General features: G+C 41.0%; 1 protein-coding gene across 2 annotated transcripts in view; it reads right to left on the bottom strand.

Annotated features, from left to right (window-relative positions):
- Nucleotides 1–9,220, bottom strand: part of NELL1 (neural EGFL like 1) — a 534,618-nt gene extending 525,398 nt beyond the window's left edge. The window contains exon 1 of one of the 2 annotated variants that reach the window (XM_072118935.1): nucleotides 8,874–9,220. In XM_072118935.1, coding sequence (XP_071975036.1) covers nucleotides 8,874–8,922 — 49 coding nt within the window. In that variant the 5' untranslated portion in view covers nucleotides 8,923–9,220. The remainder of the gene's footprint in view (nucleotides 1–8,873) is intronic. The other variant, XM_072118936.1, reaches the window with a different exon arrangement.
- Nucleotides 9,221–15,019: the final 5,799 nt, after the last annotated feature.

Here is a 15,019-nt window from a genome sequence, read left to right as displayed (position 1 = left end):
TCCTGTACATAGGGGGCAGTATTATAGTAGTTATATTCTTGTACATAGGGGGCAGTATTATAGTAGTTATATTCTTGTACATAGGGGGCAGTATTATAGTAGTTATATTCCTGTACATAGGGGGCAGTATTATAAGAGTTATATTCTTGTACATAGGAGCAGTATTATAGTAGTTATATTCTTGTACATAGGGGGCAGTATTATAGTAGTTATATTCTTGTACATAGGGCAGTATTATAGTAGTTATATTCTTGTACATAGGGGGCAGTATTATAGTAGTTATATTCTTGTACATAGGGGGCAGTATTAAAGTAGTTATATTCCTGTACATAGGGGGCAGTATTATAGTAGTTATATTCCTGTACATAGGAGGCAGTATTATAGTAGTTATATTCTTGTACATAGGGGGCAGTATTATAGTAGTTATATTCTTGTACATAGGGGGCAGTATTATAGTAGTTATATTCTTGTACATTGGGTGCAGTATTATAGTAGTTATATTCTTGTACATAGGGGGCAGTATTATAGTAGTTATATTCCTGTACATAGGGGGCAGTATTATAAGAGTTATATTCTTGTACATAGGAGCAGTATTATAGTAGTTATATTCTTGTACATAGGGGGCAGTATTATAGTAGTTATATTCTTGTACATAGGGCAGTATTATAGTAGTTATATTCTTGTACATAGGGGGCAGTATTATAGTAGTTATATTCTTGTACATAGGGGGCAGTATTAAAGTAGTTATATTCCTGTACATAGGGGGCAGTATTATAGTAGTTATATTCCTGTACATAGGAGGCAGTATTATAGTAGTTATATTCTTGTACATAGGGGGCAGTATTATAGTAGTTATATTCTTGTACATAGGGGGCAGTATTATAGTAGTTATATTCTTGTACATTGGGTGCAGTATTATAGTAGTTATATTCTTGTACATAGGGGGCAGTATTATAGTAGTTATATTCTTGTACATAGGGGGCAGTATTATAGTAGTTATATTCTTGTACATAGGGGGCAGTATTATAGTAGTTATATTCCTGTATATAGGGGCAGTATTATAGTAGTTATATTCTTGTACATAGGGGGCAGTATTATAGTAGTTATATTCTTGTACATAGGGGAAGTACTATAGTAGTTATATTCTTGTACATAGGGGGCAGTATTATAGTAGTTATATTCCTGTACATAGGGGGCAGTATTATAGTAGTTATATTCCTGTACATAGGGGGCAGTATTATAGTAGTTATATTCTTGTACATAGGGGGCAGTATTATAGTAGTTATATTCTTGTACATAGGGGGCAGTATTATAGTAGTTATATTCTTGTACATAGGGGACAGTATTATAGTAGTTATATTCCTGTACATAGGGGGCAGTATTATAGTAGTTATATTCCTGTACATAGGGGGCAGTATTATAGTAGTTATATTCTTGTACATAGGGGACAGTATTATAGCAGTTATATTCTTGTACATAGGGGGCAGTATTATAGTAGTTATATTCTTGTACATAGGGGGTAGTATTATAGTAGTTATATTCCTGTACATAGGGGGCAGTATTATAGTAGCTATATTCTTGTACATAGGGGGGCAGTATTATAGTAGTTATATTCCTGTACATAGGGGGCAGTATTATAGTAGTTATATTCTTGTACATAGGGGGCAGTATTATAGTAGTTATATTCTTGTACATGGGGGGCAGTATTATAGTAGTTATATTCTTGTACATGGAGGCAGTATTATAGTAGTTATATTCTTGTACATAGGGGGCAGTATTATAGTAGTTATATTCTTGTACATAGGGGGTAGTATTATAGTAGTTATATTCCTGTACATAGGGGGCAGTATTATAGTAGTTATATTCTTGTACATAGGGGGGCAGTATTATAGTAGTTATATTCCTGTACATAGGGGGCAGTATTATAGTAGTTATATTCTTGTACATAGGGGGCAGTATTATAGTAGTTATATTCTTGTACATGGGGGGCAGTATTATAGTAGTTATATTCTTGTACATAGGGGGTAGTATTATAGTAGTTATATTCCTGTACATAGGGGGCAGTATTATAGTAGTTATATTCTTGTACATTGGGTGCAGTATTATAACAATAGTTTAGTAAATTGTTATTCAACTGAGTTTTCTATAATATTTATGTATAAATCTGGAGTGAACGAATTAAGGACAATTATAAGAATTAATATGGATATTTGTGCGTCATATAAAAAATGCAACAGATGGAAAGATCCAAGTAACTGAATGTTCTAGTGGGTTTTTGGATGGAGTTCGATGACTGATCTGCCTACGTCAACCCACCCCACACGGAAGCAAAGGAACATAGCAGAGGCCTCATCAGCTCTTAGCCAAGATACAGGAGCCAGAATATGTGTGACACGTACAACACACTGACGAGGACGGAGAGATGTAGCAGAGCTGAATTTGTTTCTCAGGCTCAATATTTCAGTATTTATGAGCCACCTTATTGTAAAACCCCTAGATATGACACAGTGCGGACAAGTCTCACATTAGAATTTTAGGAGCAATGAAACAAAGTATACGGTAAGTAAGATTACGGAACATCAGACGCCACGTGTGAAGGTCAAAGAGCTTTGGTCTTATATGGGAGGTCTATTATCTGGTGGTCTTCCACCTTGACACCCAGCACTTAGTGCACATGTTTGGGGTCCCCTCCCTAGATACATCCCTGCTATAATACTCTATACGTCTATAATCTCACACTTGTCATCTACTTATTTGAGAGGACAGGTCACTTTCCTCCTTCAGGATCAACTCCCTCCTCTCCCGCTGCTATCAATCCCAAGTAAAATGGAAACATAACCAAAAACAAGATATTAGAGGGTGACTATGTATAAACAGGGGTATAAATACCAAAAAAGCTATTTAAGCAATTGCTTTGGGCCCCAGATATCCAGTGGGGCCCCACATGGACATCATCACAGTAATGGAGGAGCAGGCAGCAATAGACTCCTTGCTTTGCCATTTGGAGCTATGCTTTAAAGGGGTCCCTTGTGGATATAGTTGTGGCTGTGTCTTAAGGGGGTGTAGAGTTAGTAGTAGCACCCTAGCCCCAAGTGCACAACAGTATAAGGTCCACATCTTGCACTGGGGCCCGGGAGCTTTAGTATGACTACCATGTATGACTATGCCAGCATGGCTCCAGCAGACGAAGAGTTAATCCGCTCTAATCCCCGGCACATGTCAAGTCACTTACTGCACGCCGCAAATCTGAATAACTCCAAATCACAAGTGAAGCACGGAGTAGATGATCCAATTTTATGTAAGTACCTCCTTACTTAGCTCTCCTGATTACAGGGTTAGCACCTGCAAATGGAAAACAATAGCGCACTCAGCATTAACATTCATGAGGCTCGGACACCCCGCGCCAATCTCACCGCCAGAATCAAATCGCATTAAGACATGATTTCTCCGGGAGATGTTCTTGGAGTAATTGCAATTTTAAACATTATTGCAGAGAGATTTATTTTATTTTTCCTTTGCCGTAATTAGGATTTGACACAGATGCGGCCAAATATCCCCCATACACACACATACATACACATACATACACAATACAGACCTATACTGCACAGTACACCAGAGATACACAGGTAGGTACATACACACACAATATAGACCTATACTGTACAGTACACCAGAGATACACAGGTAGGTACATACACACACAATACAGACCTATACTGTACAATACACTAGAGATTCTCAGGTAGGTACATACACACAATACATACCTATATTGTACAATACAATACACCAGAGATTCCCAGGTAGGTACATACACACATGACATACCTATAACTATACTGTAACACCAGACATACACACATACATACATACACACACAATACAGACCTATACTGTACAGTACACCAGAGATACACAGGTAGGTACATACACACATGACATACCTATAACTATACTGTGACACCAGACATACATACACATACATACACATACATACACAATACAGACCTATACTGCACAGTACACCAGAGATACACAGGTAGGTACATACACACACAATACAGACCTATACTGTACAGTACACCAGAGATACACAGGTAGGTATGTACACACAATACAGACCTATACTGCACAGTACACCAGAGATACACAGGTAGGTACATACACACAATACATACCTATACTGTACAATACAATACACCAGAGATTCCCAGGTAGGTACATACACACATACATACATACACACACAATACAGACCTATACTGTACAGTACACCAGAGATACACAGGTAGGTACATACACACACAATACAGACCTATACTGTACAGTACACCAGAGATACACAGGTAGGTATATACACACAATACAGACCTATACTGCACAGTACACCAGAGATACACAGGAAGGTACATACACACACAATACAGACCTATACTGTACAGTACACCAGAGATACACAGATAGGTACATACACACAATACAGACCTATACTGTACAGTACACCAGAGATACACAGATAGGTACATACACACAATACAGACCTATACTGTACAGTACACCAGAGATACACAGGTAGGTACATACATACAATACAGACCTATACTGTACAGTACACCAGAGATACACAGGTAGGTACATGCATACATGACATAACTATAACTATACTGTACAGTACACCAGAGATACACAGGTAGGTACATACACACACAATACAGACCTATACTGTACAATACACCAGAGATTCTCAGGTAGGTACATTATACATACACAATACAGACCTATACTGTGCAGTACACCAGAGATTCTCAGGTAGGTACATACATACACAATACAGACCTATACTGTACAGTACACCAGAGATACACAGATAGGTACATACACACAATACAGACCTATACTGTACAGTACACCAGAGATACACAGGTAGGTACATGCATACATGACATACCTATAACTATACTGTACAGTACACCAGAGATACACAGGTAGGTACATACACACACAATACAGACCTATACTGTACAATACACCAGAGATTCTCAGGTAGGTACATTATACATACACAATACAGACCTATACTGTGCAGTACACCAGAGATTCTCAGGTAGGTACATACATACACAATACAGACCTATACTGTGCAGTACACCAGAGATTCTCAGGTAGGTACATACATACACAATACAGACCTATACTGTACAATACACCAGAGATTCTCAGATAGGTACATACACACATGACATACCTATAACTATACTGTGACACCAGACATACATACACATACATACATAATACATACCTATACTGTACAGTACACCAGAGATACACACCCAATACACAATACATACATAATACATACCTATAACTATACTGTGACACCAGAGATACACACCCAATACACAATACATACCTATACTGGGCAGTACACCAGAGATACACAGGTAGGTACATACACACATACACACACAATACATACCTATACTGTACAGTACACCAGAGATACACAGGTAGGTACATACATACACAATACATACCTATACTGTACAGTACACCAGAGATACAAAGGTAGGTACATACACACACAATACAGACATATACTGTACAGTACACCAGAGATTCCCACGTAGGTACATACACACATGACATACCTATAGCTATACTGTGACACCAGACATGCACACACATACATACACAATACATACCTATAACTATACTGTGACACCAGACGTACACACCCAAGACACAATACATAACTATAGGGCACAGTATGCAGACATCAGACACACCCAGGTAGGTACATACACACACAAGACATACTTATAACTATGCATTCAAGAGGAAAGAAACTTATAACTATACTGTGAGACCACACACAAGACACAATACATACCTATACTGCACAGTATTCAAACACCAGACATACCCAGGTAGGTTCATACACACACAAGACATAATTCACACATATACCTGTACACATAGGCACAATATACAGCAAACACACAGACACTCCCAGGCAATGGCATATATACAAATATATGCTAAATGTATGCCTGGATGTTCCAGTCACAGTAACTATATGTAATGTATAGGTCTATGTGTGTGTATATCTGGGTATATCAGCATGTGTATGTATGTATAATATATGCAAGGCAGTGTATGTGTATGTAATGCATATATGTGTATATGTTCCATGTCAGGGTATGGCAGCCTGGGTATGTATAATATATGCAAGTCAGCGAATATGTATATAATGTATATAGTTCATGTCTGGGTATGTCAGCCTGAATATGTGTATTTATAGATAGTCATAGTATATATATGTTTGTACATGTATTTGTGTGTAGATAGTGTATGTATAGTATGTGCCTGGCTATGTCAGTCTGAGTGTATGTGTTTGTATATGTCCTGGTGTGTCCATGTAATAGACTTTCATGTTTGTGTATATGTATTTTCATCTATGTCTGTGCATGTGTATGTACTGTATGCGCATTAGTAGGTCAGTCTATGGATACGATATACATAAGACGTATCTATATACACGGATCTACAATCTCATATCCACAGATGGTCCACATACCATACACACAGACACATACATGCACACATTCAGGTATACACACACACACATCCAGGTACTGAACCCACAAGCTATACATATATATATATATACACATGCTTGATCACTCTTTGGGTATATTCACATGCAGCAGATTTGTTGCAGCACATCCCTTTTAAGCAGCTGGGTTCCATCTCTAACCCATGACTCTAACTCTAACCCATGACATGTATAATACAGGAATTAAGGAAGAACTCCGCACCTGTCTATATGCATCTACATAGGGGTAAAAAATCATTGTACGCCCCATGACTCTATTCCCATGGGATCCATACAACATTGGGGCCCAGCACTTACAGGGGAGGTTCAGTATGATGGGGGTTTTCTTCACGAAGAGGGGAACAAAATGTGTCACATCTCACTACAACCGGATGACCCCAAACCTTATCAGTGTTACTATAAGTCTGGGTGCAAACATTGTCCGCCATATTGAGTATAACTTAAAGGGGATCCTTTTTCCAAATATTGACTCTATATAACCCCCTATAATTCCCTTCCTCTAATCCTTGCACACCTCATACGCATCCCCCTCCCCTATTATTAGAATACCCCTCCCTACACTTGACCGACTTTAGACTCTATCCCCGCTGTGACCCCTAGATAGTCAGGCCCTTAGCTAAAGTCACCGTATCCCCTTCCAAGTCTCCTAAACCCCCCCCCCTAGACTTATTTAGCAGTCAACCTCTGTCCCGCAGCTTCCCCCAGACTGAAAATGCATCAAATATTAATGGGAAATGATCCTCCTGTGGACTTTTTCTATTGCTAATCAAGAAAACGCTGGCGATAGGAATCCTTTGAAGGGTGGCGAGCCATCATCTGGCTAATTCACCTGTGTAAAACACTTCAAAGACCGCAATCCTGAGCCCAAGGCAAGGAGACCGCGATGAAGTGGCCAAGGTGTGGGGATACTTTGTATCTGTTCATAGTCATAATATTTATATATATTGTATACAATGTATTCTTCACTTCTTCTTCTTCTTCTCCTATCCTTCCAGAGGAGACGCCGGAGCTATGGTGCAATGAGGACACCAACAGATAACCTACATTACTGCTGGGATTGGAGGAATTTCTGATTAAAGTGCGTATTAGTAGAAACATAGATATTTTAGATAATGACAAGGCTGTCAGTGCTCCCCTTCCCCCCTGCGCCATTACCTGTCAATCCCACAAATCATCATGTCTGAAACATTTAGCACATATTATATCAGCAGCAGAGAAAGTGACGGTCACACTGCATATAGCAGCGTCTTACACCGGGAATACAAGTGACTGGGAGCAGCCAGGTATTACACAGGTGTGACATGGCGGGGGGGCTCCAGCGCTTCCCATATTGGGGGCATCCTCTAGATACGCCACTAGTCTTGTGCCATCTGTAGGTTTGTGCCTATTGTTAATGAGTAACAAAGACAGCTGACATTAAAATGAGATCACAGTAAAGATTATGGACATCTACGGAGGGGCTCCTGCAGAGGCGGACTGCGCGGACTCCTAATAAAGCTGCTGTCCTAGACGGGGAAGGTGACATCTGTCATTGCCAAGCTAAATGGCACATCCTGGATAGAGGAAAGGGAGGTTATTGGGGTTAGAAGTTTAAAGGGGATTTCTACAAGTGAAATTTGGCAGCCGTATAGATTGGTACCTCATTGCATTGGTCGTATTAAACCCTGCATAGGGCACGTTGGAGAGTACAAGTTGACTGTAAAGCGCTGAAAATAAGATACAGTCCTCAATGAATAATCTACTAGTCTTTGCCCAGTAGGCAACAGCATCTTTTGCACAAAATCAAGTGACTAGTGACATGGAACTGGCACCTCAAAAGACGCTATCGGTTTTATCACAAGACCCAGATTTGCTTGCCCATCAGATCAATGCAAAATCACCATGTAGAGAAAATGCACACCCAGCTGTGCCATGCAGCCCAGTGATGTACTATACAAGCTAGCAGCTTTACCCAACTACCCACCCTGCAAGCTTGAATTATAGAATAACAGAGACAATGGTTAAATGCCACCTGCATATCACAATCCATCTCCTATCTACGCACAGCAATGCCAAGCAAGCAGCTTACACATTGCACTATGAAAGCAAGCAAGCAGCTGTGGTCAAGCCAAAGCACAAGGCTACTCTACACACCCTTCAAGCTAAGCAGCCACCAAGACAAGTATAAGACAATAGTAGAACATCTGCCACCTGCACATCGCACTGATCCATCAACACCCAGCTCCCTGCACAGTACAATAAGCAATGCTCTTACCTGCTTTAGCTGTGAGCATCCAAGCCAGCAATGCAAAAATCCCATCCATTTGTATGATGTGCAGAATAATGGTCCCTAGACTGGAAGCAGCAAATAATCCTCATCCAGTTTGTTGGAGGCTGAAAGTTGTGCAGCTCCCTGGAAGGCTGGGCTGAGACTGAAGCCTGTGCAAGCTCCAGGAGAATGAGATCCAGGCACACACCACTGATCAATGAGGGGGAAGCTCCAGAGCAAGCACCAAGCCTATTCCACTCTGCAACACCTACCCAGAAAGAAGAGCATCCCCCTGACAATACTCATCACCAGCAGCAGACATGTCACTGTGTATGCAGATGCCAGGGTGGAGGAGGGGGCACAGGATGATGGAGGTGCTGCTTCACCCTGATGGGAGTTTTTGGTTCAGCCTCTCTCCAGAAAGTGGAGTTTCTAGATGTAGGGGCTGTGCAGTGAGATCAGTAATTATCACTCATCTACTATCTGCACATTACTCAGGGGCTTTACTGAGTCCATGGTGCAAAAAGCAAATGTTGTGTAAGAGCAGTCACTAACAGTTTCTTCCGATTTGATACAAGTTTCTGCAGAGGTCACAGCAATGGAGACAATGGAGTGTCAGGAGGAGAGGAGAAAGCATCAGTGTATTAGGTATTGGGAGGGAGGACAGATACATTGTATCAGATACTAAAACAATAACGTTTTGTGCACAACAATATTGCATCATATTCTATATAGTGATAACACAACAATGGATCAGATACTGATAACACAACAATGTATTATACATAACCCTACAAGAATGTATCATATACTGATAACACAACAATGTATTATACATAACACTACAAGAATGTATCATATACTGATAACACAACAATGTATTATACATAACACTACAAGAATGTATCATATACTGATAACACAACAATGTATTATACATAACACTACAAGAATGTATCATATACTGATAACACAACAATGTATTATACATAACACTACAAGAATGTATCATATACTGATAACACTACAAGAATGTATCATATACTGATGACACAACAATGTATCATACATAACACTACAAATATGTATTATATACTGATAATAACACAACACTGTATTATACATAACGCTACAAGAATGTATCATATACTGATAACACAACAATATATCATGCACTGATAATAACAGAACATATGATATACTGATAATAATACAACAATACATCATATACTGATAACACAACATTGTATCAAATACTGATAATAACAGAACATATGATATACTGATAATAATACAACAATACATCATATACTGATAACACAACATTGTATCAAATACTGATAATAACACAACATATGATATGCTGATAATAATGCAACACTGTATCATATACTGATAACACAACAATGTATCATACATAACACTACACCATTGTATCATATACTGATAACAAAATATTGTATTTATACCGATAATAACACAACATATGATATACTGATAAAAAAACATAGTATTTTATACTATTAATAATACAATATGATATGAAATATATATTGATAGCACAATACTGTATCATATACACATAACATTACACCACTATGGCATTTTAGATGATGTGGTTACATATCCAGGATACAAATGCTTGACACCATCCATCCAGGACATCAATACCTGGTACCACAATCCTATTATGAGGATTCCAGTACATTCTCTAGGGAAGGACATGCATCCTCAGCTAAGCTTGCATGTCTCCGAAATGGGGAAAGGGGAATAAGCCGATGCTAGACACATCCTGCATCAGACTACTACCTCTACAAACCAAATGTAATATTGAAATCCAACAGTCCAATCAATGTATTGCTCCACCCACTACGCCGGTTCCTGAGCAGCAACAGTCCAATCAATGTATTGCTCCACCCACTACGCCGGTTCCTGAGCAGCAACAGTCCAATCAATGTATTGCTCCACCCACTACGCCGGTTCCTGAGCAGCAACAGTCCAGTCAATGTATTGCTCCACCCACTACGCCGGTTCCTGAGCAGCAACAGTCCAATCATTGTATTGCTCCACCCACTACGCCGGTTCCTGAGCAGCAACAGTCCAATCATTGTATTGCTCCACCCACTACGCTGGTTCCTGAGCAGCAACAGTCCAATCAATGTATTGCTCCACCCACTACGCCGGTTCCTGAGCAGCAACAGTCCAATCATTGTATTGCTCCACCCACTACGCCGGTTCCTGAGCAGCAACAGTCCAATCATTGTATTGCTCCACCCACTACGCTTGTTCCTGAGCAGCAACAGTCCAATCAATGTATTGCTCCACCCACTACGCCGGTTCCTGAGCAGCAACAGTCCAATCAATGTATTGCTCCACCCACTACGCCGGTTCCTGAGCAGCAACAGTCCAATCATTGTATTGCTCCACCCACTATGCCAGTTCCTGAACAGTGCAGCCCCTTGGGATAGTAGCTGCGGCTCAGGTGACCTATGACTGACCTGGCGCATGCTGATGTCATCATTCGTCACCTGCGCTAGGAAAACGCTGGGAGGAGCCATGTAAGTATTTTTTCTTTAATAAATCTCTATGCATATAGCGCCATCATATCCTGTAGCGCTGTTTATAGAGATCATAAAACAATAAAAGAGCAATAACATGGTCCGGTGAAACAATAGGAATGAGGGCCATGGCCAAAAGAGCTGACAATCTATGAGCTATCACATAAGACTAGGGTGACTAGGGCGAGGAGCCATACTGTCCTTCTCCCCCATCACATAGGGACACTGCCTACAGCGTCCATTAAGATGGTGATTTATCATCACTACGGCAACAGCAAAGTCAGCAGTCGCCTACATGGGTGTCCGACCTGCGCTGCCCCCTCTCTCCAGCCGCCTCCTGCAGAACAATGCGATGCAACACCATAAAACCGTAAGATAATAATCCGCCCATATGCAGCGACAGGAGAACAATGGCGCAAACCTGCAGTAACCCATGGCAACAGGGAGGCAATTAACTGGGATTGAGGTCAATGAGAACAAGTCTCAGGGTGGATATTAGGGGCTTTCATTATGTCTTGTTCTAATAAATACGTTCTGTGTGATGTATATGGCTATGACGGGACGGATACAGAGAAGGCAAAATCGCTACAAAGTATCTACATGGACTGGGCAGGACGTGGCGTATTCATCTGGATGGAGGCCATGGATGTTTCCATTCACTGGCAGCAAGCAGAGATTTTCAAGACTGTGAACAATTGAGACCTAAATTATCTGAGGATGGAGGCCATGGATGTTTCCATTCTCTGGCAGCAAGCAGAGATTTTCAAAACTGTGAACAATTGAAACCTTAATTATGTTAGGAAGTTGTAGAACCTTTCATTATGCAACAGAAAATCCTACCTTTGTATATTTTGTTAGTAGCAGCAGGACTGTGAAATATGGAATTATATTCCAGGAATGTAGATTTTGCAAATATAGAGTGGATGGGACCTCACACTGCTGTGCTCTGTGCAGCCAGTGTTAGGTAATGTCCATACAGAGACGTGTAATCATTTGTGTATGTTGTTAGTAGCAGCAGGATTGTGATGTATGGATTTGTATTCCAGGATTGTAGTTACTCCATGTGCACTGGGGGCATGTCCTCACACTTCTGTGCTCTGTGCTCTCTGCATCTAGTCATAGGCATTGTCCCTGGAGAGATGTTTAATCCTACCTTTGTATATGTTGCAGCAGGAATCTGAAATATGGAAATATATGTCGGGAATGTAGAAAGTATAGAGCAAGTGTGTCCTAACACTGCTGTGCTCTGTGCTCTCTGCAGCTAGTGTTAGGTATTGTCCCTAGTGAGATGTGTAATCAGACCTTTGTGTATGTTGTTAGTAGCAGCAGGATTGTGATAAATGGATTTATATTCCAGGATTGGAGTTGTTCCATGTGCACTGGGGGCATGTACACACACTGCTATGCTCTTTAGTCTCTGCATCTAGTCATAGGTATTGTCCCTGGAGAGAAGTGTTGTATATTTGTGTTGTTAGTAGCAGCAGAACAGTGAAATAGGGAAATATATTTCAAGATTTTAACTTCTCCAGTGAGTTTTGTCCTCACACTTCTTTGCTCTTAGCTCTGAACTATTTAACCCCTCTATCCTGCATCAAAGCTGAGGCAGGCTTCTGGTTGGATACTGCAGCAGTCACTCAGAGCATAAAGATAGGACTATTGGGCACAGAGTACAACAGTGTGAGGACATAACTCAAGGAGATTTTATAATCCTGGAATGTAATGGTTCTGCTACAACTAACAACATACAAAAAGAGATGAATACACATCTCTCCAGGGACAATGCCTTGCCTGCAGCACTGTATGGTCACACCTGCTGACAGGTTCCCTTGTAAATTAGATAATTGCCCGATTGCTGGTGGTCTTAGTGGTCAGACACTTTATCCTTCCAATAGTGGCCATAATTGTGTTATAAGTAACTTGGACCCCCAGAGGTCAGTAAGTCCTTGAGTCCTTGTCCTGTATCCAGCTTTTCCAAGGTTCTGAAAGGCAAAACTGCTAGTAATATACCACCAGCTTCAATATCCCTGCACATGTACCATTCAGGGCTCTAGAAAAGCTGAATATGGATGTAATCACGACATATTCCAGTTCTTGGACTGTAATATTCCCATATGAAGTGTCTCCATGGCGCCCGGCTGTATAAATCTCATCCTGTCAGATAAAGTCTTTTCCCTATAAAAGGTAAAGTTTGCAATCATAAAGATGTGATCGGCCGCAAGTGAATGAGTTTTTATACGACGGAGCTTATCGCCCTCGTACAAAGCCCCTCGCGGGAGAGACTGACAAATGAACATATCTTGTGGCTGTCAGGGGGCTGCGGCAGATAACACGTTCTGTGCCGGCTCTGCCGAGCCGCACTATAAAAGGCTTTGGATCAGGATGTAATGGCTCCGGGGTCAGGAGGCTGCACATAAAGCCACCGGAATCATGACCTATTATCATGAGCCTGGCTCCTCCAAACGGGGATCCCTTCGTGTGCTCCTGGGTCCTAATGCAAAATCCGTAGCAGTGCCCCCCCTCCTCCTATAGGGTGTGGGTGCACATTCTGCATACCATATAGCTATACCGCTATATATACCACAGTATATACCACCCTTTTCCGTGCCAGTTACCTAGGGGGCATATAGAAGCTTCAGTGGACTGTTTGATTTTCCCTATCTCAATAATCTCCAGTCTGTGGCTATATAATCAAAGGCAAACTACTACTCCCAACATCCTCTGACATAATGGAGTCAAAGAGAACTTGTCAGCCATACTGCAGGCATTGTTAGGTATTTTGCCATGTCTAATCAGACCATTGTGTATGTTGTTAGTAGCAGCAGGACTGTCCACTGGAGGCATTTCCTCACACTGCTGTGCTCTCTGTTAGCCAGTGTTAGGTGTTGTCCCTGGAAAGACGTGTAGTCAGACCTTTGTGTATGCTGTTAGTAGCAACAGGACTGTGATATATGGATTTATGTTCCAGTATTGTAGTTTATCTAAGTGCACCATACTGTATCCTCACAATGCTGCTCTCTATGCTCTCAGCAGCCAGTGTTAGATATTGTCCTTGGAGAGATGTGTAATCAGACCTTTGTGTATGTAATTAGTAGCAGCAGGACTGTGAAATATGGATTTATATTCCAGGATTGTAGCTTCTCCAGGTCCTGTGGGGGCATGTCCTCACACTGCTGTGCTCTGTGTACAAAACTGCTCCACAACCACTCCCATCTGCTATTGTACTGACTAGAAGTCTGCTACAGCTTTCACTCAGAGCAAGATGGGCCCTGGATTAGATAGATAAGAGTCCAGTGAACTTGGAGCAGCACGCCCCCTAGTGGTGTAAGTAACACAGTCGTATGGGGGCAGGTTTTAGCAATTAGTATTTAACCTCATGTGTGAAGTGCAGGACTGGAGATACCGCATGTGTAAAGCTACAACTAGTAAGATTCTCAAGTTAGTAGCCCAGATCTGGATTGTAGACTACTGAAAGATGTGTCTACACTCCTGACTTTAAAGGGTTAATCTCCTAGGACATTAACTCTGTCCAGCCCATAGAGAAATCAAGAATACAGCACCCACAGCACCCTGTATATGATCCACTTACTATACACA

This window comes from Engystomops pustulosus, chromosome 7 (genome assembly GCF_040894005.1).
Source record: "Engystomops pustulosus chromosome 7, aEngPut4.maternal, whole genome shotgun sequence".
NCBI lineage: Eukaryota > Metazoa > Chordata > Amphibia > Anura > Leptodactylidae > Engystomops > Engystomops pustulosus.
The sequence above is the reverse complement of the archived record's forward strand: the minus strand, read 5'-3'. Positions and strand labels throughout refer to the sequence as shown.